This window comes from Oxyura jamaicensis, chromosome 23 (genome assembly GCF_011077185.1).
Source record: "Oxyura jamaicensis isolate SHBP4307 breed ruddy duck chromosome 23, BPBGC_Ojam_1.0, whole genome shotgun sequence".
Taxonomy (NCBI): domain Eukaryota; kingdom Metazoa; phylum Chordata; class Aves; order Anseriformes; family Anatidae; genus Oxyura; species Oxyura jamaicensis.
This window is the reverse complement of record NC_048915.1, coordinates 4,147,620-4,175,319: the sequence shown is the minus strand read 5'-3', so window position 1 is coordinate 4,175,319 and position 27,700 is coordinate 4,147,620. Positions and strand designations below refer to the sequence as shown.

General features: G+C 53.9%; 1 protein-coding gene across 1 annotated transcript in view; it reads right to left on the bottom strand.

Annotated features, from left to right (window-relative positions):
* GRIK3 (glutamate ionotropic receptor kainate type subunit 3) overlaps positions 1-27,576 on the bottom strand; it is a 107,408-nt gene extending 79,832 nt beyond the window's left edge. Inside the window, exon 1 of the mRNA XM_035345689.1 lies at positions 27,140-27,576. Coding sequence (XP_035201580.1) covers positions 27,140-27,254 — 115 coding nt within the window. The 5' untranslated portion in view covers positions 27,255-27,576. The remainder of the gene's footprint in view (positions 1-27,139) is intronic.
* Between the last annotated feature and the right edge of the window lie 124 nt (positions 27,577-27,700).

Genomic DNA, 27,700 nt, shown 5'->3' with positions numbered 1-27,700 from the left:
AACAGACATTTCCAAACGGCGTTAGCACTCTTGCTTCGCTACTTGGGCTTCTCAAATGAAACCCAAGTCCCACGGTGGTTCCTTGACTAGGTAACTGCATTTTGCTCCCTCCATGCTCTCGCTATTCCTGCAGCGCTCCGTCCACCACTGCTCACCCAGCCCATGTGAGAACCAGACCCGGACATCGCCGCAGCCCCAGGCACAAGGCAGCAGTCCCTGACCAGCGGCAGTGCCGGCAGGAGCTCCACTGCAAGGCGCATCCTCTTAATCCCCGCGCTTTGTGTGCCTCCCCCCTGTTATTTTGTCTTCTTTCCTGCACGCCAGTGCTCTGAAGCCGCTCTGGGGGAAAGCTGATGAAGACAAGCTCGAGCTGATGCTACCGCTGTGTTTCGTTTCCCCAAGCGGACGACACCAGAGCCCCGTTCCGAGCGCACCGTGATGAGGGAAGGGGCAGCCTGGCTTTGTGGGGCCGCTCGGGCTGCTGCCGGGCTCCCGGCTCAGGGAAGGGCACTGGGAAAATGTGTGTGGTCTGAGAGTCACCGGCATCCTGGTGCTGAGCTACGGGGCAGCACCCTTCTTGTCCTGGTGCCATATCTAACGTTTGTCGAGCCTTCAGTGGCAGACCATCGGTGTTTTTGGCAAAAGGTATTTGCAGCCCTAAAATTTAACATTTAAAAGTTGAGTTTTCTGGGAATTTTTAAGAAGGCAAGGGAAGAGAGGAAAGTGATAGATACTGAGCATGAAAGATGTGAAAGGCTAAATAAAGAACCGATCAGACTTTGGCTCTCTCTGTGGGCTCCCCCTCTGCGGTGACAAGGGGAAACCGTGCCAGAAGAGGAGGGAGGAGCCGGCATTTGTCCCACGAACACACAGCGGGCGCCGCGGAGCTGCTGCCGAGCAGCCCCGTTACCGGCTCCTGACGACGATTTGACAGCTGAGGATTTGAGCAACAGAGTGATTCACCCTGAGCAACAAAGGCAAGAATGAGACTTTTCAATTGGCGTCCCTTGGGACAGAAAGTAATTAAGTGCGGTAATCTGTGGTCCCTGTCTGAAGCCAGGCACAGCTCAGGCCCCGCCAGTCCTGAAAAGGTGCCGAGGTGCCTGTGCCTGCAGACGTCTCCCTTCCTTTTCTGTAAAATCCCAATTACCAGCGGGATTTCCTCATCACTCAATTACTCAGGATTTTTTTTGCATTCTCGAGGGATTGCCATCATTTTCATTTGCTGGAGTGATCTGTTCTCATCGGGAGTAAAACACAGAAGTGTTGAAATGAATTTTAAAAGTGTCCTCAGGACGACGTAAAAACTTGTGGTTTTAATAATGTACCATTTATTTGTTTAGCAAATAACTTTTTTTTTTTTTTTTTTTCAATTTGCAGTTTCTCAGATTGCCTGCAAACACTTTGGGTCCAAAGCAAAGGGCTGAAAGTTACATTTGTACTCCATGAAATATTCAGCGCTGAAATTTCCCCAGGAATGTCCCCATCTGCCGCTAGACTTTCCTTTGCTGCTAATTATCAAATACATCCGAGCAGAAATGAATAATAGATCTCTTCTAAAGAAGCAGAAGTAAAAATTGATGAGTGTTTGCTGATGTGGCGGGGTTTCCCTTTGAAGCTGCCCTACTGCCTCCTGCCCTACGGGCGTCGTGCTCGCCCCCAGCGCTCGCAGTGCGACGTGAGCAGCGCCGCCTGCTCCCCCAACTGCTCTGTGCACGTTTTTCTGCTTCCTTCCTTGGCTCTGGCAGCTCTGTGCTTTTGTGCCTGTGCTTTTGTGCCTGGACACGTGCTGTGTGGCGCTGCCAGCCCCTTGCAAACCGAGCTGCAGGGCTGGTCCTGATGGGTTTGGGGTTTCTCCCCATGCCGCCGCACCCCGCGCACCCGCTGCAGAGCTGCCCCATCAAACCCAGCCAGGCCACGCTCAGTTACCTCGGCCGTTCCTCCTCCTCGTAAGCTTGCCTCACGCCTCCACGGGAAGGGATATTCAGGATTAACGGCGACGTTTAGTTCACAAAACACCTCGCAATTCGGTGCCCTTCCTTGCTCAGTGCTATGCCCTTAAAATACAGCGTGTGGAATGAAGCAGACGTACGTGTATCGTGCACCTAATGCAGCAGCTGGAAATGGCAGAGGTGGTAATGTAGAAAAACAGTGTCTAGGTGCTGGCACAGTTCCCGTGTCGCTGTCTGAACAGCCCTAAACTCTTTGGAAACCTTTAAACAGGTTTCAAAGCCTTTCAACAGGTCTTGAAAGGCTTTGGTGGAGCCCGACGCAGCGCTGGGTGCCGTGGGCTGGAACAGGAGAGGCAGGACAGAGCACAGCCCGTCCTCTGCGGCGGGCTGGGGGGTTTGTTCCCCTTCTCCCCTCACCGCAGTGAAATCAGTAAGTGGGGAGAAAGGGGACTGGGAAAGAATGACGATGCTGTACTGCTGTTATAGAACGGGCTTGGGGAAGAGGGAGCGAGAACCTTGGTATTCCCATGCCGCTCAATCAGTGATGCGCTTCTAGAAGCAGGGCCAGTTTTCAAACATAAATCTGAAACCTGTGGGCTCCGTCCATGGGACCAGCCACCCCCTCTCAGGCACCGATTCCGCGGGCACTGGGGCAGTGCCGCCGTTCGTCGGCTTCGTGCCCACCGCTGTGGCTCCCAGGGACACAAATAGGAAGCGGCAATGCGATGTCCTACGGGAGCCCTTCCCATCAGTTCCCCGCTGGAAACCCGGGGTGTTAGAACAGGACTGACACGTACGGCGCTGACCCCGTCATTACACTCCATATCGCTCAATTTTATCTCTTCTAACTGAAAGCAAATGTGTCCCTAATAGTGCAAATTGCGGTGGAATTGTGTGTTAATGAAACACGTTGCGGCTGTAAAGCAGGAAGGAATTTGTTACTATAAATTGCATTTCAATTTCCTTATTACCAATTAGACGGAGGGAGCCAGCCGGGTCATATTTGTGTACAGCCACCAGAAGCCAGCTTTCACAGTTAAAATAACAAGAGCAAGAGCTGTTCAATTGTTTACTCTGCCGTTCACAAGGGAGCGGGTCAGTGCTCAGAGCTGCAAAAGCTCTGCCTGGGGGATGGAGACCCTCAAGGGGGGCTGTCTGTCTGTCTGTCTGTCTGTGGGACCCCCTCATCTGCCTGTAGACCTAAACGTCTCTATTTTTAATAGGGCATCTCTTCCTGCAACTAAATATTCTTACCTTTAGGAAGCTTTCCCTAATCTCTAATGCATATCCCAGGTATGTCGTCTTGTACAGTGGTTTGAAAAATCTACAGGAAGACGTCTCGTCCCTTAGCAGCACTACAGGTAAATACGAATCGGGTGGCTCCTTCCCTCCGTATGCCACAGGAACGTTCTGAAAAGCAAAAGCGAGCGCCACAAATGCTGTTGAAGATTAAAGATCTCTGCAAATGAGGTTTGATTCATCCTTCCATCATTCCTGGAAGAAATGCATTGAACTCCAGAGTTTGCTGTTCGTGAGGCTTTCAGATGAAAGCTTGAAACACTTAAAATTTGTACATTTCTGGTAGGAACTGCAGGTCAAATAGTTGTACGGAAAGAAAGGGTCTTTGGTTTGTCACCTGGGCAAAAAGCTCCTTTGATTATTTCCTTTAAACACATTCCTGATGTGGAGATGAGCAGTAACCACGTCGTAAAATGATTTCGGATCCCGTATCGGGCAAAGTCTCTGTGTGTGTCTGATCTTCTGCTTGGTTGCAGTGGAGATGAAAGCTTTTTCTTCTCATCGCAGGAATATTTCATTCCTCCTCACGTTGGTTTTTCCCAATTTACTCCAAATGCCAAAGTAATTAACATACATAATAGCAAGCAAAAGCCTGTCTTAGAATGTTTTCACAAACACTTCCTGCCCAAAAGACTCAGCTCTGTCCCGTTTGATTCAGTTTGGGGTTTCTGTACGTTAATTGCCAAGTTGTCGCTCCCACAGCCTGCTCTGGGCTGAAGGAAAGGAAGAATGAGGCAGAGGCCAAGGAGTGCACACCAGCTGGCAGTGTTAGGCAGATCTCGAGGGGTTCCAGGTGACATCTGTTGATGTCCAGGAACGCCGGAGACCCAGAGAAAACCTGGGAGCCAAGTTACCCCAGGAGGAGATGACATGAGGTCAGAGGGGATCGCATTTCCCCCGGGCACCTCAAACCTGCTGGTGCTCGGGCGCTCACTGCGAGCTGCAGGAGGACTCGGAGGTCCCCCATGGGGTGGTTCTTGATGAACGTGCACAGGGAGAAACCAGGTCCGTGCCCTGAGGGCTGTGAGATGGAAGAGATTTGGACAGGAAGGGGATGGGGAGGACAGCGGCAGGGACTTCAGACTTGATGATGTGGAAAAGCAAAGCGGGATCCAGATGTGATCTGGGCAGAAAGCAAAGCAGGATCCAGACAGGATCTTGCAGGAAAGCAGAGCAGATCCAGACCTGATCTTGCAGGAAAGGAAAGCGTGCCGAGGCAGCACTGCCCGTGCCGCACGGCAGCAGAAGGCAGTGCAGGGACAGGAGGCAGCCACAGGGCTGCGGTTTGAGAGGAGTCTCTCCACGTTCCAGTAGCCAGGTACGGGAACACTGCGAACCCCCATCTTTTATGGGTCACCTGGTGAAGGCACCGTAGGGCCGTGTTCCCTATTACAGCACAAACTCATGCATTATGTCTTTGTTATGCTAATGTCCCAGTACCGCACAATTTAAATAGCACTTCCAGAAAAATTAAGTGTGTTCATTGACACAGTGAAATGTTTTCACCCTCCACGTAACCTTCACAGTTTCTGTACAAAATCTATCAGTCAGTAAACTATTCATCTGCGAATGCTTACCAATTATTATGCTAATGTATTACAATACATTACAGTGAATTCTTTTTAAATGCCAGGAAATGCAGCTGTCTGGCAACCCACCTCGCCGGTATTATGGAGCTATCAATAAACAGCCCAGCATTTGCAACTGGATTTTGTCTGCTTTGTCAGAACTATGCAAAAAATTTCTCGTAGTGTAATCTTGTGAAGGAATTCAGGACCTAAAGCGGCGTAATGTATTCTGCAGGCGGGGGACTCGAGTGGCACCCAAATACAAAGCAGGGAGCTGCTGCATGGGGTTGCGCGGGGGGAACTTGTGCATGAATATTAGGGCACGGGGCACAGAAAGAGAGCTGTGTGTCCGCAGGAAACAATGCACAGGGATGCACGCTGTGAGGTGTGAATGCTCAGGAAGTCATAGCTCTGTTTGGGAACTGAGCGATACCACCGAGCAGCATATATAGGCTGCAAACAGAGATAGGAGGTTGCATATGGAGCACGGCGTATCAATAGTTCACACGGAGCTGCTGCCTGCCCCCGACCGCAGGAACCGCTTCCAGACACCAAAAGGAACTCTTCCTTTTGTTGCCTGATAGAGGAATTATGCAGTATTAATATAAACCTGGCTGTGCTCTAAGTCACTGGGGGATCGTAAGATAAAAATCCTAATTTCTTCTCTGGAATTAATATTTCTTGTTGAAAAGATGAAATTGCTTAGTCTGGGTGTTTTAAACGTCCCTGCATTTGTAACAGGCTATCTGCCCGTGCTGAGAGCTGTGCGCCACAGAGCTACCAGCGGCTGGGTTTGCCTTCCCAGCAGCGTTTTGCATTCCCTGGCATGAGAAGATGCGCGGGCAGACGTAACAGCAGCTCGTGGTGCTCTCAGCACTCCATCATGCAGCCATCCACAAATGCCCACACTCGGTATTTTGAAGTAGTTGCACAGTACTGTAAGACTTCATTTCTTCCCCAGTAGAAGGCCATGGGATGCAGGAAGGGGGCCATGTGTGCGTTAGCGGTGCCGAGCGCTCCTTCGCTCCCAGGAGGACTCCTGATGCCTGCAGGATGGGTCTCCTGGGGGCAGTGGAAATCTCCGTTTTCTCAGCGGAGCTGCCAGAGCCTGGAGACCCTTGGGGACGAGCAGTAGTGATTGGGATGTGGCCTCGGCGGCACCTGGATGTTGTTTCACAGCTGGCAAGGGGCAGGGAGGGAGAAGAGCTCTCCCATATAACCCAGCTCTGCCATTACAGAGCTCTCGGCGCCCGCCGTCCCCTTGTTATCACCACTAATGAAGTATTTTTGTGGTAGCCCTTTGCTCTATCAGCCCCCGTGCTTGTATGCTACCCAGCCTTTTCAGATTAAGGTGAGCCCTTCTGCTGTGGCAGATGCTCGGGAGTTTTTGAATTGAAAATGCAAAGAAAAATAAAAGCAGCCAGAGGCATCCATCAAAACTTCTCTGGTTCCGATGTTTGTCTTTTCTCGGAAGCTAATATCCATGAATTTGGTTATTAGAGTCATAATGCTTTAATTATTTCATTTAATACTCTAATTATCCCTTGTGATTAATCCTGACCATAACAGAAATGTCTCCGAGTCTGGAAGGCATGTTCCTATAGATGTTGCATTATGAATGTTAATTTGAGTTAACGAGGAAGACAGCTAGAGGAAAAGAAACCACAGAGCACGAGGACTTGGAGCTGCACAACAGGCGCTGGGTCTTCCCCTGCTAACTGGGCCAGGGACCGAGGGTCCTGCTGCTGCTGCTGGGCCCTGACAGCGTGGCCTTCCCCCAGCCCCATGTCCAAGCACTGTGCTAGCAAGCACGTCGTGTTGCAGCCACGTGGGCTGCAGATGTTCATTTCCCTGGTCTGGTCTCCCAGGTTTAGCTGGACGTAGCGGGGGGTTTATGCTTTGGCCTGGGGGTATGCGGATGTGTATTTGAGAGCTGCCTGATCCCATTGCATTACCCCGCGTTGCCTTATTTTCAGCTACAAAGTCGCATTCAGAGAAGGTAAAAGTATCTCAAATTCTCCGGCGTCTCTGTCGGCAGACCCAGGGGAGCCGTAGGACACCAGTGGGAGTAGAAGAGCAAAAAGTCTGTCTTAATGTCTGGTCGTCGGGTCCAGTTCACCAGTTCACCAAGGAGCCTGGTGAGTGAGCTTTGCGACTGCCAGCTGTGCGTTGGCTGGTCTGTGCACAGATATCCATTCACACACCTTCACGCTGCAGTTGTACAGAGCTGAAAATTGCTGTCGGAGTCAGTAGCAAACCCTGCAGCAAAGCCGGGAACTTTTGTTACTTCTCTGTGCATCTTACTGCCGTGCTCAGAGCCATGCGTGCTCCCCTTCTCCCTCTCCGACAAGTGTGTATTGACATGCACACACACACGTGTCCTCACAGACCCTGCATGCCAGCCTCCAGGGACTGCCCATCTGTGCCTTTATGCACCGAGAAAAGAAACGTATGGACAAAAGGAGCCTATGCCGCTGGCAGAGCCCCGCGGGGCCGGGCTTCTATGATCTTCAGAGAAGGGCTTTTCCCATAAGACAGATCTTTAAGCAGCGCTGTGTTAAAAAGAGCCAAGGGTATCTTCACTTGACGGGCTGAGCCGGCTGCAAACAAACGCCGATTCAGTAGGCAGGGGAGATTTCCGCCCCCCTGGGCTGTGCACACGCGAGCCGGGCAGGGGGAGGCAGCTCTGCACATCTCGATCCATCGCCAGGGCCTCTCATTCCACACAGGCGGAGCAAACACCTCGTAGATTTTCCTCTTTATATACCCAAACTGGGAGGTAGCAGAAAGCAGCCCTTGATGAACAAGTGCCGGCTCCCGGCTGCTCTGCCATCAATCCAAGTAATGCCGGAGCCTTGCCGACACACAGAGTGAAGCTGTCTCACCTGACAAAGGCTGGAGACTTTGGTCTTGCATGCACTGAAGGACGCCAAGCAAGAGAAGCACACACTCAATGAGTACATTTTGCTGCCCGGAGATGTTTCCTTGGCCTCTACATTCCCATCACTAAACCAACCTCTTGGAACCCACGATCGCTGCAGCTTTTGCCTCTGTGTTCGTTGCCTGGGGTTCTGGCAGCTCCAGCAGGGTGTGGGTCCCACGGGTGATTTGGGGCTCCCCGGCCAGCACCAGGGGCTGTGGGACAGGAGCACCTCCCCTGGCCCGGCACACAGGGGAAGGTGATGCAGAGGAGGATGTGAAATACTGGGGTGTAAGCAGCCGGCACATCTGCTCTGGGAGAAGTTGTGTTTAAACCATGCTTATTTACCCGCTGCAGCACAAGGAGGCAGTGGCTGGTGGAGAACTGCTTGCTGAGTGCTTTGTGTGCAGGGCAGGTTTCCAGCAATACACAAATTACCAAAATTTACCAAACAGTGCAAGAGACCTGTGCTCACACAGTCACTGCTCCTTTAAACAAACCTCGGCTCCCACCCCTGGCAGTGCCAGACTTCCAGGGCTTCACAAATGCTGTTCTTCAGACCTTCCTTCACGTGTTCTCAGATATTTGCATCTGAAGTTAGGTACCTAGCGGGTGGAGCTGGCTGCCTGGTTTTCAGTACTACAATGGAGAAGACGGAGCCAGATGTGACATCGACTCCTTTACAGCCTGGAGAGGAAAGCAGGGCTCCGGAGGTTTCCTCGTGTCACCAACACAGCTGAGGGCAAGTGGGGAAGTTTCCTTCCTTCCCCTGCCCACCTCTGGCAGTCGCTGAGTGCTTGGATGGTTTGTGGAGCTGCCCACCCTCTCCACCACAAAATAACTGTTATCCACAGGCACGCTTGGAGCCGGTGCTGAAGGCAGCAGGGCGGAAAAGGGCACTTTCTTCCCCATCCCATTTACATTTCAGAAGTCCCAAAGGAGGTCAGGCAAGGGCTGCAGCCGCACAACTTCAGCATCCAGCAAGATGGCCTGAATTTCTCTGTAAAGTTCACATCTGCTAAAAGGCTTCTGTGATGTCTTGGACGTCTTTGGGCTTGCGGAGCTGCAGCAGGAGCCTGGCACGGGAGCTCGGGGGGAGGCACGGCGAGGTTAAGGACACGACCTGCAGCAGGGCCGAGGGAAGCGCTGCTTTTCGCATGTAGCCACATTAAGCCTCCCAGAAGGAGCAAACCTCGTCCTCAGTCAGCAGAAACATCCTCCCAGCCGCACATTAAAAGCCACTCACTCACTTTCTGTATGTGTGTATGTGTATACGGCCTGCTGGGCAGAGGCAGCCGGCTGGGGAGAGTGGCCAAAACCTCGCTGAGAGCGGCACGGAGGGTGCACGGGCAGGGGGAGCTCCCCTGGAGGCTGCTGCCCCATCTCGGGAAGTGGCGGCAGGCGACAGAAGAGCCCTGGGAGCACAGCAGCGCCCAGCGCCCCGTGCAGGAGCTGGCCCCCACGGGCTGCTCGCGCCCTAATTTAATTAATTAGCACAGCCGGCTTCCCTCCAGCCTGAGCCCCGCTGACGGAGCAGCGCGTATCAGGAAAGCCAAATTCCCCTTTTGCTTTGTTTCTGGCAGCCAGCTCCTCTCTGCCAACACGGCAGCCTGCCCTTAATTTGGCAGTTAGGGGCTTGGTGAAGGAAATAATGCGGCAATGTCCTCATGGGAGTCCAAAACCCAAAATATTCCAGGAGCTGGGAGATGTGAAAATGGGGTGTTCACAAGCCCCTGTCGCCGGCCGTGCTTGAAGGGCTGACTATTAACACCTGGTCAATAACAACATCCTTCCCCGAAGGTTTTTTAAAAAATACCAAGGATGATAGTGAAGAGCATGAAAATAATCTGATTAATACGATGTCTCCTTGAAACATTTCGGAAACGCGTGAAGTGTTCCTTTCACCGCGGTGTACTTCTCCATCACAAAGTGAAAATCAAAGTGCAGAACAACAGCGAATGCAGAGATCCTTCCTACATGGAATAATGAGGCCATAAAACCCAACTATAAAGTTAAATAATTTACCATAAATATCTAAAGCTCTCAAATTATTCTCTACATTAACTGCCTATGTTTAAAATGATCTTTGCATTCACCATGTCACAGATGGCAACATCAGACAAGAGAGTCCTTGACAAAATCTCGCTGCAATTATTCTTTCCACAGCTGCAGTTATTTTAATGCCTTTTCAGTTAAGCTGAAAGAGACGCACACATTTTATAAATAAGGGCCTTTAACCAGTTTGACAATGAAGCATTTGAAACGTACAGTGCAAAAAAAAAAAAGAAGAAAGAAAAGAAAAAAAAAATCACCCAAAAACTTTCCCTGCATCTCGAAACCTGGGAGAGCGACTGCGCGGGCTCCGAGCTGGAAGCCAACTGCTCTTTCTAAGCCCGAGTTAGCAGTTAAAGCTGAAGCTCTGCTGATGGGAATGGCACGAGATAGCTGTTAGTAGCAACTTTCTGAGTTGCTCCGACACAGCCTAATAATTAGCGTCATTTTGGCTAGCAGCTCGCTCTGCCTGCGCGGAGGAGCTGCCCTTCAAGAACAGGCAAGGACCGCGGAGGCTGGCTCGCAGAGAAAAATACTGCCGGGATGAGGTCGGGCTTACAGACTGCCCAAGTCAGAACTGCTCAGCTGCAGCCAGAGCTTGTTTGATTGCTGTTTTTTGTTGTTGTTTTCCCAAATTGCTTTAAATCATCGTGGCGAGTCCTGCTCCTCAAAGCCAGAGCCTCAGCCTCATGACTGAAGCCTCCATCCCAGGCGCTGCGAGTGCCCCTCCTCGTGCATCCTTTCCCTTTCTCCGGGGGCTGGCAGCAAGTGCTCCTGTTGATGGTACGTGTTCGGGCACCTCAATATCCCCTGCAGATCCAGGCACCTCAGTACAAGCAGGCTCATTTTCGAGTGGTCCTAAATACCGTGATTTTCAGAGCGACTTCGGGCTATACCTAAAAGCACGGCTGTGGACTCCAGGACAAGCCGGAGAATCGCAGAATAAGGTTGGAAGAGCCCTCCAAGATCATCTGGTCCAGAAACCCCCCTGCCACCACCATCACCCACTAAACCCAGTCCCTCACTAGAGGAGAGGCACCGAAGGTGAGGTTCCTGCCAGAGCTTACCCCGCTGTCCCGCGGGACGCTGGCACAGCTCCCTGCGATCTTGGCTTGCGCCTCCAACTCTCTTGAAAGCCTTCAGAACACCTCTCCCCTGAACCTATGTTTCAGGAGCCTGGAGAAGTGGCCGTATTTTTTAAAGCTCTGGAACACTCCACAGCTCTTGTGAAAAACAAAAGAAGCTGGATCCGCTGTGAGTGAGGTTCGCTCCTCGCAGCAAGTTGCAGCTGCGTTGCCCTCCCCCCCTGAAGCTGCCTGGTCGTCAAAAAGCAGAAGCGATTCTGCCACGTTGGGGACACAACTGAAACGCTGGCTGAGGGACCGGGAGGATGTTTTCCCACCCAAAGCAAATAAAGAAAAATAAAAGAATGGAAGATCGGGGGGAGGTTTTTCTAAGTGGGATCCTAGCAAGCTTTGCCATACAAAGGAGACGTCGTGGTCGCCGGCGCTCACGGACTAGGGAGGCCTGATTAATGAAGGTTATTGTCAGGGAGGCCTGGCTTTTATGCTCCACGCTGAAAGGCACCAACCCTCGAAGTATTCAGCACTATACAATAACAGATTGTGTGCAGTTAGCCTTAGAAAACAAATGTGCTCTCTCTTATATAAGATTACAGAGCATCCATCACCGGCTGGCATTAAATACCGCAGAACACCAGTGTATGTAATTAGCAATACACGAAATCCAAACATTATTTTAAAGGGGTTGGAACAACAACAACACCCAAAAGGAGTGGATGTTTGCATTTCCCTTTCACTTTGAAGGTGCTTTTCTCCGGACCCCAAGCGTCCCAGAGAAGAGAAGGGGAGGGAAGAGAGGGGCAGGGCGTTTCTGGCTTTCCCTCTGGCATCCTCGGAGCCTCGCTGCCGGCGCTGGAGGGGGAGCAGAGGTTCCTCTGCTGAAATCTCTGCTGCTCTCTTACTAGATTTAGACCGTGAATGAAATACAGCTGTGGGCTGTGTGGGGGAGAGCAGGGTTTTTATGAGGGTTTGTACGCGCGGTGTCAGTGGGCTGCTCATAAACCGGGGCTGGCCTCAATCCCCTGCAAAATCCAGCGAGCTGCCCCGTGGCAGACGCGTCTCTTATTGCGTCTGCCTCCAGGAGGAAACGGGGACGTGGGCTCTCTCTAGAAGTGGCACCGTGGTTGTAAACCTCTGGTCAAGCAGCACTGAGCTGGGACCAGGACATTATCTGCAGGGCTCGGGGTGGGTGCAGCGTGCGGGTCTGCTGTGGCTTTACCCAGGGTCTCCGTCAGGGCTGGGACTTGCACCTGGGGCTCCTGGCTCCCACTCCCCCGTCCTTCCCCTTTCTTGCATTGTGCTGTAGTATCAGGCACACAATTAAGAGCTCTATTTAAGCACTTGAATGAGCAAACAAACTTCATCCTTGAGGCAGTCAGGCATGCCTTGTGGGGCCCCCATACTCCTAGTTGTGAATCTCAGGCTGATAATTAAAACCAAAAAATGCACTTAGACAAATGAACATCGCATCATGCTGGGGAGCTAGCACAAAGCTATTGTCACTTCTCATTTCAAACACGCCGGAATTAGAGGGGGGCTGGATTTTTTTCTGCCAGAGAGGCAGGAGAAGCCTCTTGGCTGGATGGCAAGCAGCTGTCTGCAGACAGAAACGTCCCGAGGGCTCCGGCTAACACGGGCTGCCCAGGGAGGGCCGGCACAGGGCAGGATAAGGATACGGGGGTACCCCTGTTTGCCAGCTTGATTTTTACCAGCTGCAGGGGAGGTCAGGGCAGGGCACCATTCGGGCACCCAACGGGGGCGTCAGCAGTGCAGAATTTCCAAGGTTCCCATAAATACCACGCCGTATTGTGGCCTTGGTGCAGCTTCCAAGATTGCTCCTCCGCAGCAGCGCTCCTGGCACAGAAAAGGGGCCGCGAGGCTGGTGGCTGCGTCCTGCAGGGGGGTGGCCTCGTGCTGTGGCCCATGACATTGATAAAGCCAAAGCTGCTGTTGCTGTTTCTGCGGGGCGTTCTTAACCTTAGCACACCCCAGCGGGATTATTCCAGTCCCTGCAGAGCTCTGGCATCCAGAAAGCGTAAAACAATCCGCGCCGCGACCTCCTTCTGCCCACACCTCGTCCCTGCTGCTCCATGGGGTCGAGGCCATCCTTTACAGGGCAGGGGGCAGCCTCCAGGGCCCGAGGGCAACACGAGGCCACTGCCTTGGCTGCCAGCCCCCACCCCAGCCCTGCAGAGGCCGGTCTCCTGGCTGTGCCCGAGGACAGCCCCCGCCGGGCTGCCCCGGCACCGCTCAGCCCCACGCTCTGCTGCAGGGCACGCGTGGCACCGGCGGGGAGAACCCTGCACCTTGGGGGGGAGCCAAGTGATGGGGAGCCGATGATCCTTTAATGATTTTTTAACTTTTCTTTAAAGCAGGCCTCCTTTTTAATGAAGTGTCTCAAATAGGGAGTTAATTGGGATGTAATAGCACACGCTATTGTACATTACTTAAATACCAAGGGATTATTAAGAGTATGTTTTTCAGGCTTTACAGTCCTATATTGAGTAAACAGTTGTTAAATTTCAATAAACAACTTTTAAAATCTACATTAAATAAGCAGTAAAGCATATTTAGGATACATGTTTATTTTTATTTTTTTTCCAAAATGACTCAACTGAGAGAGTTCCGGGTTGCAATCTCCTTATTTCACCACTTTAATAGGGTTGTGCCTGCTCCCGTCTACTTGCTCTGCCTCCGAGACCCCAAAGCCTCAGCTATTTTCACGCACACATCACAGGCCTTAAACCCCCCAATTCCAAGAGCCCAGAGGAGCAAGGAGTGGGCTTAGCCCTCTTCTGCAAGCATGGAGTTGAAGCCCAGAAGAGCAAAGTCATTTGTTGAAAGCCACGCGGGGAGCCTGGTACAGCGCGCAACGAGAGCTAGCGAAAGATCAAAAAATACTTTTCTAAAAATAAGGCTTTGAAAGGCTGTAAAGGAAATGCAGCTCTAACAAATCGCTGTGTTGCCATCAGAGATGCAATTAGTCATGGGCTGGTTTTGTCCCTGCCATGGGCAGCACCTCGTGGACGTGGCAGCGCGTGCCCAGGGTGCGTGGGTCTGGGGGCTGCGGGCAGCTCAGGGGGTGCAGGGGCCACGGTCCCCTGCCACCACCTTGCGCCGGGGGGACCTGGCGAGGTAGCATGTCAAAAACAACAGGTGTAATCATCCCGGTAACCATGGCAATGAATAATTTAGGACTCGCTTAACCTTCATATTCAGGTTGATCTTGAGCTTCCTGCTGCTTTTTGCAGGCAGGGTTATTGCAGCCAACTACCAGCGCCCGGAGAAGGAACGGGGTGCGCGTGGGTCCGTCCCGGCTCCTTGGAGGAGATGCTCGCGGCGTGGGCATGGGCTTCTGCCCCTGGGACAGTGGCTGTAGGAAAATCCCCGGCATGTTCTGGACAGGGAAACAGGGCAAGAGCTGCTGGAGTTCCATCCTGCTCTGCTCCAGCTGTGATTTCCCTTGTATTCCTGACAGATCCCCTCTGGCATGCAGAGGGATTTCGGGGAGGTCGCCACCATGTTGCCACCCTGGGCATCGGTCGTGCATCGTCCTCACTCGCCTCTCACAGTTAATTATTCCCACAACTGTTGATCTCAGGTGAGGCTTTGATGCCACGATTCCAAAGGCCATTCTCGCATCATTTTACTTCCAAATGGGAATCCAAATGGATTGCACTTCCCGAGGTCATTTCCAGCACTCGTTGAGTGTGTAATGCTAACTAAGAAACCAAGAAATCAGGAATCTCCGAACCACGTACACTGTGAGATTAATGAGGAAGTGCTGAAGAACATAAATAATCCGTGCTCCCCATTAGAGGCCGTTAGCACCACTAAAGCAAACCAGAGAAAAAACAGCACGGACACCACCGACCGTTCCCCCCTTGACATCCATCACTGTCAGCGCCTCGGTTTTGCCAGCTGAAATCGAAGGGTGGTTAACCCTTTGGCATCCTGACCACTGAGAAATAATTATTATTTTCAATCAAAAGTGATGGCTTAACTGGTCAGAAAAATGTATAAAGAAAAAAAAATCAAATCGAAGTAGCATGGCCACAAAGGAGAAATTATTAGTTCCCTAGTGGGGTTACAGGTAATTTGCTAGCAATAACAATGCAAAAACACATTTTATTTTGTAATGATCATAAACAACCCTTGGACAAGAATTCTTTCCAGGACCCACAAGTCCGCTCCCTCGATAGTAAGTTTTATTACTCGATTTTCTCTGTGCTTTCTTTCAAAATGCGGCTGTTGTAACGATTTACGAAGTGCAATCCTGTTGGCATAAACTTCATAATTCACACCAAAATAGGCTTTCCCACAAACACTCGCAGAGCACACGGAGGTCTGTGAGTGCACAGAGTGACCTCAGTAATGCGCTTCAACCCTGACCCTAACCCTGAGCCTAACCCAACCCTAACCCTAAAGCACAGATCTGACTCTGGGGCCATGTGGTTGTGGGACTGGGGGAGAAATTCCCCTACAGAGATGGAGCCAGAGCCCGGGGCCGGAGGCAGCAGCTCGTTCCAGACCAGTGGGACCAAACCCCTCAGGATCTGTAGGAACCCAGGGCACAGTGGGCGCTTTCTTTCCAGCCATTGGCAATAAGCAAAACTCCCAACCAGTGCTAAGGAGCCTGTGAATGCATTTTTTAATTTATTTTGTCCTAAAATAGGAGAAAGCACAGCTTGTCCAGGATTTCAACTGTATGAATTTCTTCCCTCTGCTTTTGAGGCCAGAGGGGGAGGGCTGGAGCTTGATGTTCAAACTGAAGGGGTGTTGTGGGAGGGAAGTGGAGGTTGATTGTGCAGGGCTGAGCGACAAATCCCCTTGGGCAAGCCCCAGATAAATGTCGTCGGCTTCCTTGTGGCCCAGCAGTCGGCAGGGGGATGAGAAGGGACGAGGGGGGAAGCTAATCAGGTTGGCATTGCCTCCAGAAAGTATGAAAATTAAATGGGAATCCATGATACGGAGAGAAGGGTATGCGGATCAGGCTGGGTTTCAGATTCCAGTATGCCATTGCTCTCTGCCTAATTGGAGGAGACGGAGCCAACCCCTCGGATTGCCACACTTAAGATCTGAAGTTACACTGCGGAGATGGAAATGTGCCACGGTTTTCCTCAAATCACCACCGCGGTATTAATGTAGAAGAAAATGAAGGAGAAGTGGACATAAGGATATAACTGCTGCCTTACTGAGCCAGATGGGCACGTGTACAAACCCAGCCCTGCCTACTGAAACACATCCCGGGGCTGAAGGTAGCTGCTAGAAGAGCAGAGAACTGTTTTTGTTCAATGTTTTTATTTTAACTTAAGTCTTAATGGAAGTTGGTTCCTGCGCAAAGACAAGCTCTGCATTTAAAAAATGTTACCGGCTTCACCCAATGCCATGCAACGCGCGTTCTGGACAACACTTTCCCCATGTAGGAGGTGAACAGGAAAAGAAATGTAAGAGCCCATTTCCATTCAAATATTAGGAGCCAGACCTAGATAGCACCCTGAAGCTAAACGTCCAAGAGCTCACTTTGAATTTCTTCAAAGTAAAGACGACAAAACCTGATCATGCAGAAATAAAAATTTGTAAGAAGAAAAGTGCATAAAATGAGGACGAAAATGGGTTTTGTTCCCTATAAGGGAAAAACAGATTTTAAAGAATTTATAGACCAGAAATTTCAACTAAGAACCTCCCTTTTACAGCCTCGAGTTGTAATGGCATTACTGCAGGAGGAAAAGGAAGGGATGGCAGCCAGACCGCAGAGGTCTTTGAAGCGATGCCATCCCCCTGCCATCGGCAGGGGTGGGCACCCAGGAGCCAGCCTGTGGCTGCCGCTTCGGCAGCTCCTCAGCTCGGGACTTGAGGCTGCAGTTCAGTTCCCAACGTGTGGTGAGATGGCTGTGGCCAGGAAAATCCTGTCTCTGTGCCAGGCTGGTAGAACGGAATGTAATGAAGGGAAAATCCTTCCCCGCACCAGGAGGTACTGAGCATGTGGAGACAGCATAAAAATCGGGGGTTCTGACGTGAGCTCACGAAACCAATGAGACTTTGCATGAAGCACTTGGAGCAGTGACCCGTGTGTACCACTCAACGTGACCTCCACACGTCTTGACATTTTGTCTTGTATTCTTCTTACAAGTGCCTCATTCTGAGCATTCCAATTGGGGCAGGGTTCATGGACTGACTATTTAAAAATCCTGCGAGCAGCAAGACGCGGTGAAGTTGATGTTTTAGTACGGCCACTGCTTTGCCAGAACTCACGACCTGTGCTCACGGGCATTTTTCTGCCCATATCAGAGCAGCAAACACCCAGCCTGCGAGGAGACTTCGAACCCTGGCTCTTCTTTCTCATCTGAGCTGTGAGCAGCAGCCGTGGTAATTTTGACTTCCTCCCATCATTAATTGTCTAGATGAGCCCTTTCCTCATTCACAGAGGACAACAAAGCAATCCTTGTGCACAAGTCCTTGAACCGGACAGGACCAACGTGCCACATCATGATGGGGAGCTGCAGCATCACCACGGGGTGAGCACTGGGCACAGGACACAGCAGAGACTGGGCGGCACGCCAGGGCAGAGATCACGATTAAGAACAATTTAGCCAGCCTATAATGCAAAGCAGGGCCAGAAACCAGGGCAGAAGTGACCTGGAGCACGATTTGCAGTGAATGTCTTTTTATCCCATAAACACTAGAGACACTTTGGGATGATTATCCTCCCAGATTTATCTCTGCAGCTCCTTGTGTACCCGTCTGTGCTTAAAAATGTCTCACTGCCCTTTGCATTATTGCATTGCCCTTTACATTCATACAGCATAAACCTCTCAAGTACCGTAAAACTTACAAGGTGTAATGGAACGCCGTGATTTTCTTTTACACACCATAAACAAAAGCCACTGGAAGAGGAACACAGTGAGGCAGGCTGTATTTGCTCCGACAATGACACGGTGTGGTGCAGGGAGAAAACAGATACACAAGTACGCATACGTGCACTCTTGCACACTTAAAATCACAAGCTGGATCGATTTTCTGGCACTGATGGGGCATGAAAATGCATTGTGCCTTGTCCCTGGAGGTGTTCAGGGCCTGGGGGGCTTGGGGCAGCCTGGGCAGGTGGGAGGGGACCCTGCCCATGGCAGGGGCTGGGACTGGGTGGGCTTTGAGGTCCCTTCCAACCCAACCCATGCTCTGACTTTATGATCCTGTGATTCTGTCAGTAAGGAAATGGACTGAATCAAGAAATCACCAGCTGCACTAAGGACCCAGTGTTAAAAAAGGAAGGGAAAATGTTACACACCTGTCTCGTGCAGGCACAGAAGCCGCCTCCATGTGTAAGGGTAACCACACGTGCCTTTTATTGCGTATCCAGGGCAGGAGGAGCACCTTGCGCTCCTACATGCTCTGTTCCCACATCTCCTGCCCAGGCTCTCGGGGAAGTGCCCACGCCTGCAGCTGCCGTTGGTGCGGGGCCGTGGGACTGCTCCGAGCCCTTCCCTTGGGGAGAAACGTGCTGAGAGTGGAGCAAGACAAGGTGGGGGTGCTGCGGGCTGCCCTGGGCACCCCAAACTGCGCGGTGCTTCCTGACCTGCCTTGGGCACTCCAAACTGCCCTGCTGCCAGGCTGGGGAGCCAAGGAGGATCACTGCAAAGCAAGGAAGTGCCCCAAAAACATGGCAGCAACGAGGCTGCAGGAAGGCCTGGGTTCAAAGCCTGGGGAAGACGAGCGTGGCTGTACCTGCCCCGAGCTGGGCTCGGCGCTGCAGCGCGATGCACGGCACCAATGCATGGCCAGAGGGTCAGGTGCAGCGAAGGGACGGGCAGAGGAAGCAGGAGCATCACAAGAATTGGAGCAGAAAGGGAAGATAAAGGGAAATAAAAGCGAAAAGTGGCTCAGAAAAACCACCCGCCTCTCTGTCACTCTAGGGATCTGGCCGGTAGGTTTTTGGGGTCTGTTTCTGGCTGGTTTTCTCATGTTTTTTCTCCATGGTGAGCTTACATCTGCTTCCGAAGGGAAGAAGGAGGAAACAGGTGAAGTGAGACGCTTCTAAAAAACTGAGGCAAAGCATGTCGTTGGAATGCCTTACAGCAGTATTAATAAACAACAGCAAAAGCTCAGATAACAGCCGTGCTTTAGAAAGGAAATGCCTGGTGGCTGGATGCTTCCCCTGGGGAAAAGCACTTGAAACAGTCTGTGATAAACTTCCTGTAACAGGAATCTGGAGGAAAGAATACAGATATTTCTGCAGGTCAGGACTAGGATCTTGCAGAGCTCAGGTATTTCTAAAAACCTCTAGATCATATCCTGGTGTCTTGACATGCCTGTGATTGTCAGCACATACAGCAGCAGCGTTGGCGGTGATGGAAACCATTGCAGGACGTCCTGCAGGGGGTCTGACACCGCACCCGACGGCTGAAACACCAAAAACTGCAGGAAAACGAATTTGTGCCAAAGTCACTCTGCTGGCCACACCGTCAGGTGGAAGGCAAGGAAGGCACCGAGGTGGCAGCTGATGCCGAGCTCTTTGGGGAGAGCTTTTCCTTCATTCCACCCTGGAGGACGCAGAACCTCTCACTGCCCGCGCTGTGATCAGGTTGTCAGCCAACCAGCAGCCACCAGAGTTATGCTCTCAGAACTCTTTAAATGGATTTAAGAAAGCAAATAGTTACCGAAACCATTAGGAAATGGTCTCGATCTGCTCAGGTTTTTACTAGAAGATAGATGCCAGCCGTCTTTGTGCAGAATATATGAGATTAATAATTCACCTCCAGCAGGACGTGAATCAGAGACACTCAGACCGAGCGGCACCTGCTCAGTTGGCAGAAACCCTTCATTTCTACGGCTCTGAGAGCAGCCCTCTGCTTCTCCAGCCCCCAGCACCATGGGACGAGGACACACCATTTCGGACGGACGCCTGCAAGGTGTGCTCCCCCCAGCACAGCCCCCGGCAGGACCCAGGCGGGCCCAGCCCGAAAATCTGAAAAGCTGCTCTGGGGTCCTGGGCTCAGCACGTGCTGTAGCCATGTGCTCTTTGTAACGAGACCAGCCCTGTTTCAGCATGCAAATTCTGCTGCAGCCGGGGAAAATTACCTGAGGCTGCACCCAGGCAGCCCGGCATCTAGCAGGGGGTGGAATGCAAAATTACTGCTGTGACTTACTCTGAGCGCTTTGAATTCGCTGCAAAACTAACCACCGAGTCTAACACTTCAGTCCCAATAGACAGTCATAACTCAGCTAAATTTGTGGGTTATACCAGATTTTATTTACTGTTTCACCCGGGAGATAAGTAAGAGATGACAGCCATCTAGTCATTAAAGTGGGGGAAAAGCCGCCCACAGCGCGCGCCGGTTCTCGCGCCGCACACTTCCACGTCTTCAAGCAAATTTGGCTTTGGCAGTACCAGCTTCGTTATTTTAAGGACGGCTTCTGTTCCTACTCACCTGGGCGCTGGTGAGTTCAAAGAGCTGGCCTGTTCACCTCCACGGCCCTGATTTGCACAAAGGACGTGCTGCAGCAATCAAACGTCATTACCGCTAATGAGGACCCCGTGGCCGACGTGCGAGCAGTCGATGGCCTCTTCCCATTCCTTATTGGACACCACGAGCCACCCTGATAACCCGAACCGCCGCAGCGGCACTAATGAACGCTGCTGAAGCTGCTGTTTGCAGATGTCGAGGATGGGGAAGGCTAATTGAAACAATCAGCCTCGAAAGCCTTGGTGTGGGCTCGGTACTGGAGCACCTGGCGCTCTGCGGGCCCCTTGCGGGGCTCCCCGGTGCCCAGTTCCCCGAGGAGCATGGTGCTCATCCCAAATTCAGGAATTCACCTGGGCAGTTCTGTAATTTGGGATGTTTGCTTTATTGCCTTGATACTAGTGGGTTTATGTCTATGGCTAAAGACTTCTAACTGGGGGTGCTTTGCTGACGTGGTAACTGCACCGACTACACCTAATCCAAGGTGCAAAAGCTCTTCATTTTGGTGTTAATCTTGGTGTGACTTCAGCAAGAAGGCCAGGCTGCGCTTCAAGGAGCCGTGGGCAAGGTGGCTCCTTCTCGCAGCGATGACCTGGATCTATCTGGGGCTTTATTAGGAGCACTAAACACCAGCACGTTATCTGGTCTTACTGATAAGGAACACGGGCAGCACGTGCAGCCGCGTCATGCTTGGATCCCCTCTACATCAGTCCAAAACGAGACCATCCCTGCCTGAAAACACAGCCCCGCGTTGGGCCCCCGAGCCCGCGCTGTTCAGCAGCAGATCGTCGCGGCCGCCCGTGCAGCCCCCGCTAACAGCAGCCTCTGCAGAGCCGCGGCAGCTGAAATTCTCACGGCTCTGTGCCAGCCGGCACTGCTCGTTTCACATGTATTCTGCTTGGCAGCATCGCCAGTAGCGGAGCTTTTAGCCTCGCCGTCAGCCCCCAGCTCCTCTTCATCGTTTGCCCCTCTCCCCCCACACCCATCAGGTTCTGGTGCTTTCTGCTTGCTTTCTGCCTTGCCCAGAGACTTCCACCACGCCGGTTTCTAACTATGCAAAGGGGAAAAAAAAAAAAACAAGGAGTCTAGACAGCATCCCATTAAACCTCCAGCCAGAAAGAGGGAAAGAAGATTGCACGGCGTAACGGGCGGAGAAATGCAATACACCGGATTAGGAGGCTTAACGCTCGCTACAGCCAGCCTGCGTGGTGCCGGGCTTCCCTTGGCGTTGTGTCTCCCCGAGCCGCCCTGGAGAAGCGGCTCCTCTGGCACAGGCGAGCAGCGCCCAGGAGCTGGCAGGAGGGTGGCCAGCGAGGCGGCTGCCTCCCACCTGCAGCCGCAGGAGCGGCGAGGAACAGTGCCCTCTGCTGCTGCGGGGCCCGGCGCCGGGAGAGGAAAGAGCCGCATTTCGTTGGGATTGCGAAGTTGGCGAGGCTGCCGAGCCGTGCCCGAGGAGCGCTTCGCTTCCAACGGGAGACAAGCTTTGCTCCGATACCTTCCGTATCATCCTCTGCGGGATGGTGCCTTGAAAGCTTTACCAAAAAATCTTCCCGAGGTACCAGCCTCCATTTGGCCTCGTCGGTAAGAACGACGGAGAAATGAGGTGCCGAGCAGTGGATTTCAGGATTTGCACCTGCTGGTGACGAGGCAGAGAGCGGCAGCGCGGGGCGAGCGTGGGGCTTCATTGTGGAGCCGCCTGCGTGCGGGGCTCCCGGCAGCACGGAGGGATCAGGGAGGCTCCCTGCACACCCACACCCCCACGAGACTCCCCCAGCCCCAAAATTCTACAGAAGTCTGCAGGTTTTGGGCACGCGGCCGGGAGAAAGCACGCGCTGTGGCTGAGGAAGCAGCCCAGCACTAAGCAGCGCTGTGTATTTTGGCGGCACTCCTTCCCCCAGCATGAATGAGGGGCTCTTTTTTTTTCTGCTGTGCGGTTTGATCTTAATTTCCTGCATGAAGTTCTCAAGAGGATGCCAAGATCAAATAATTAGACTATTCTGCGATAAAGAGGTAGCATTGTTATTCAAATGTATTCAGAATTAATTTACCACCAAACAATTTACACTGCCGTCCTTATATCCTGCTGAAATTACTCGAATACGTTATCTGACACACAAAGCATCTCATGACCTGAAATAACTTCATCAGCCACCAAGTGCCGGAGCAGGGGGTGTACGGCCACGGGAGTACAAACCGAAATTTTGCAGAAGCCACAGAGGCAATTGAGTGATGTAAAAATAGGAAAGGAAAAAAAAAAATGAGAAAAAAGAAAAAAAAAAAGCACTTTTCTCACAGCAGTGATCGTGCAGAAAGCAGAATCCCAAAGAAACCCATGTGAGCACTTGACCCCACAAGTGGCAGGAGGGGTCCCGATGCTCTGCAGCTCAGCCCCAGCCCCCCTCTGGGCACTCGTGCTCCAAATTCTGATCCCACCTGGGGCTCCTGGCACCCCACCGTGGGGACACTGCGGTCCCGAACCCTTGGCCAGTGCCTTTTTCAGCCTGGAAAAGCCTGGCTTTGTCTTTTTACGTGAAACTTCATTTGCAGAGTGTGGGAAGGTGATGGCAAAATAAAATTCCAGGCAGGCAGAACGAGCCTCCGAAAAGCCAGTCTCACCGAGGAGGATTACCACCCGCAGAATTTGTTTTCTATTCCTACAAAATAATCAATGCCTTTTTTCCGCACTGACTCTGATGCAATTTGATTGTCTTTTCTGCGTTACTTGCAAATCACACAAACAATCGATGCCCTGACCCCTTCCCTGGGCAAACGCAGCTTCGAAGGAGACAGCCGGCACCAAACCCAGCACGGCCCCGCGCGGGGCTGCTCGGCTGAAGCTCGGCCGCAGCCCAGCCCCGTGCTTGGAGCCTTCAGCGAGGCGAGAGGGGGAATTTCAGAGCCTCGTGATGCACGATTATTGTCACAAACAGCAGCAGCGATACAATCTTAGGAAACAAATGAAAAAAACAATCAACCAACCAGAGCAAAATAGCAAACAACAACAAAAAGCAAAAAAAAAGGCAAAAAAAAGAAAAAAGCCCGAGGTGCAGGTGGCTCCTTTTAAAAAAGTAGAAAGCAAAATGAAATCTCTTCCAGGCCAAGCTTCTCCAGCAGAGCAAGGGCGAGGGGGTGCAGGGCTGGGGGGACCACGGAGCCGGACCCGCTGGGGGCCGCGTGTGGCCACCGCTGCTGCTGCCTCCGCGGGGAGGGAAGCGCTGAGAGCCGGGCTGCGCCGCTCGGGCGTCAACTCCCGAGTGCAAACAGCCCCAAAGATCACACACGAGCGGTGGAATGGGGCGGGCTGCCCCCGCGGTCTGGTTTTACAATCGCTTATTAATCTCACGCCGCTGGCACGCGTCTGATCCGCGCGTGCATTTTGCTCGCGGGCCATCCGTCACGGCGCCGAGCCTTTTCTGGTGGCGCCTCGGCAGAGCTGGGCGCTCGGGATCGCGGCACCATCCAACGCCAAGCCTCCGGGCGGGGAGCGTGACGCCCACCCCAGGCCTTCCCCAGCGCCGTGCTGGGGGCTGCAGAATGGCACCGAGCCCCCGGCTGTCCCGTGGGGGTCCCACTGCCACCTCCTGAGCAGGAGGGAGGTGAGATCAGCAGGCGTGGGTAGAGCAGGCACCTTGTGCTCACCGAGGGGATGATACTGCAAATACCCAGCCGCTCGGTGCGGCGCTTGTAACGGGTATAATCCAGCAGGTCTCACTGGCAGGATCGCAGCCTGCTCGCAGTGGTGTAAACGCGGAGTAACGCTCCCAGCCACGGCGGTGTAAACCTGAAGTAACTCCGTTCCCATCCTTACTTAGCCATCTTTATACCGGGATAACACAGCGCCAGACCGAGCACCGGGAGCATGGCGCAGACCTGGGTGCTGTGTTCTGATCGGCGTTCTCAAATATTTAGCAGATTGCATAATAATTAAACAGCTGTTGAGCAAGCTTCAGACACAAACTCCTACTTATTAGCCAAAAAAATATATCCAGCAATGAGGCAGAGGGTTCCTTTGTACGTGTAGATTATGTTTAGATGTGTAGCTGAAATATTTATATTTTACTTCTGAGAAAAAGGGTGCTTTTGGCTTTCCCTTTCCTTTCTTAGTTATCTCCTGCAGAAAAAAAAAACCACGCCGCTGTATTTATTTTAATAGTCAGCTTCACAGAGAAAAAAGGGCGCTTTGAAAAGTTACCTGTTTTCCCTCTGCTTTAATTTGCCGTTTTGAAACAATTCTCCTGCAATTGTTCCCGCTTCTTGGCATAACCTAATAATTAAACGAATTACTTGAAAGCCGGGGCAGCTTTGCACAAATTAATGGGGGGGGGGGGGCAAAGCTGCAATTTCCCAGCCAACTGAGAGAGAGGTCAGCATTATTCCAGCTGTAGCCGAGAGCACAGGTGAACGCAGAGCTCCCTGCAGCCCCACCGAGAGCTTCCCCCCAGCCTTTAGGTCCCTGCTCTCCCTCCTGACGAGGGCTGGCTGCCTCGGGGACTCGATTTGCCGTTGTTTCTCCAAGCTGAAGCGAGTGGTGCCGCCGCAGCGGGGGCCTGATGCTGCCCTGGGCAGGCAGCCGGAGCAGCGAGGGGTGCACAGAGCCCGGCCCTCCTCCTGTGTGGCCTCAGCACCGGCGTGAGCCCCCCCGGAGCCCACCGGGATGGGGAGCGGGGCTGCAGCGCCCGCCTGATCTCGGGGCAGGGCTGGCGGCAGTGTCAGTGCTGAGCGCTCCTCTGTCCGTCCGTGCGACTGCCTTGAGCCCTGCCAGACCATCCGTCTGCAGGACAAGGGAGGCTGAACAGAGCCTCGGGGCTCCTCCTGGCCCCCACCGCCCCCCTCGAGCCGTGGTGGTGCTCGCAGGGGTCTCGGCACCGCCACTCTTGACTTCACCCTGGCCCCCTCCGAGCAGCCGCTTGCTCCGCCGCCCCGCGCTCCCCTCCTGCAGCGCCAGGCCCAGCGCGGCCACACCGAAAGCAGACACAGCCCCGCTCCCCTTCCCCATGGGTGCTCTCCTTCCTCCCACCCTCCTGCGCTACAGAAACCCCGCTGGCACTGAGCCCACCGGGGGGCTCCGCTGACTGAGAGCACGGCCACGGGGGTCTCGGTGGGGCCGGCAGCGCCGGGTGGGTGACAGAGCAAGGGGACCGTGGGGACGCCTCCGTCCCCTGCTTGCACAGCGCCGCTGCGGCACCCCGGCTGTGGCAGCGGGGGCTTTTTGAGGAGAAGGGGATGTCTGTCACCCGAAATGCCTCCAGCAGCCCCAGCGTCTGGGCGAGCACAGCGAGCAGCTGGGCACCGCGGGAAGTTGGGCGGCCCCGGGGCCCCCACAGGCAGGTCCGGCCGTGATCGGTGGTGGTGCAGCGCGCACAGCACCGCGTCTGTGGGCAGAGCACCCCAGGCAGAAGCCTGGGGGGGAGCAGATGGTCACCCTGTGGGGCTCGGGCCCTCGTCCGTGAGCTGCTCTGGGCCACGCGCCCCCTCGGAGCCCTCCTAGGGGTGACAGCACCTCGCCAGCCAGCAGCTGCCCCACAGGGCGCTCCGTTTTCTCTTCCTGCCTTTCCCCGGGCTGCCGTGTAGTTGCACCAGGATAAATCAGATCCGTTTTTTCCCTCAAGCATACTCAGACATCTCTCCGTTTTCCACTTGTTTCCCTGGCTTAGGATTTGCTCCCCGAGCAGGCAGGTAAAGCCGTCCTCGGCGTTTCTGGGCAGGCAGCAAATCCCCGGGAACGCGCGCTGCTGGCGAGGTGCTGGAGCTGGAAATCAGACTTTCTTTACGTGACACACTTAAGAATCTACTTTAATTAGAGAAAAGAAAGATCGCAGACTCTTTCCCGAGCTGTTATCTGTGCAATTACTTTATGTAACATTATTAAAAATTAAATTTTCCCAGAACCTCAGCAATTTAATGAAAAATGCCTGGCCCCCAGCAGCGGCTGCGGCAAAGGCAGCCGCTGGCACCCTCCTGCTGCGGGGCTCCGTGCCTCGGCCCCCAGCGCTGCCCGAGCCTCGTGCTGGGTGCACGGACCCCACGGCAGGACCCTGCGGCCGGGGGCTGCTCCTGGCCTTGCACCTCTGCTCAGCACCACTGTCACAGCAGCCTTGACACCTCTCGCACAGCCGCACAGCACGCTCCTTGCACTGGCACAGCACCCCCTGCTTGGGGGCACAGCACCCCCTGCTTGGGGGCACAGCACCCCCTTCTCTGCAGCACAGCATCCCAATCTCCAGGGCACAGCACCCCCTTCTCCGCGGCATGGCACCCCCTTCTCAACAACACAGCATCCCCATCTTGGGGGCACAGCACCCCTTTCTCCAGGGCGCAGCACCCTTTTCTCTGGGAGCACAGCGTCCCCTTCTCTGCAACACAGCACCCCCTTGTCCAGGGGCACGGCATCCCCTTCTTGAGGGCACAGCACCCTCTTCTCGGGGACACAACACCCCCTTCTCCAAAGCACAGCATCCCCCCGTCCAGGCGCACGGCACCCCTTTCCCCGGGAGCACAGCATCCCCATTTCCAGGAGCACAGCATCCCTTTCTCGGGGGGCACGGCACCCCCATTCTCGCACCGGGCACAGCACCCCGTCTCCGGGAGCTCCGCACCCCTTCTCCAGGAGCCCCCAGCGCTCCTCTCCCCACTCCCAGCTCCCTCCCCAGCCTTTCACCCCGCGCCCCCTGCCAGGGGCCGAGCCCCCCCAGCTCTGCTCCGGGCACCGGGCGGCTGCCCCGTGTCCCCCCGTGTCCCCATGCCCCCTCCCCGCCCCCCCCCCCCCCCGGGCCGCAGCCCCCCAGCACCCCCCGGTGCCCCTTACCGATGCGGATGACATGCGGCATCCCCTGCGAGCCCTGGCCCCAGAAGCCGCCAAGCAGGAGCGCAGCGCAGTACTCCCAGAGCACGCCGCCCAGAGCCGCCCAGAGCCGGGGCATCGTCGGGGGGGGACTGGGGCGGGGGGGAGGGGGGGGGGTAGGGGCTCGGCCCTACGGCCCCAGGGGCAGCGGGGCAGGGGGCTCCGGCCCGGGGCTCATCGTAGGGCGCCCGTCCCGCCGGGGCCGGGGCCGGTGCCGGTGGCGGTCGGGAGGCACCTGCGGAGCCGGGGCTGCCGGTGCGGTGCGGAGCGGCTCTGTCCCCTCCTACCGCTGCTGCGCGCAGCTCGCACAAAGCCCCGGCGCGGAGCGTGCACACGCGGGCACACACACACACACACACACACACACACACACACACACACACAGAGACACGCGCGCACACACAGACACGCGCACACACACAGAGACACGCGCACACACAGGCGCACACACACGTACACGCGCACACCCGCACGCACCCGCACCGATGCGCTCAGCACTTGCTCCGCGCCGCAGCAGCAGGGGGG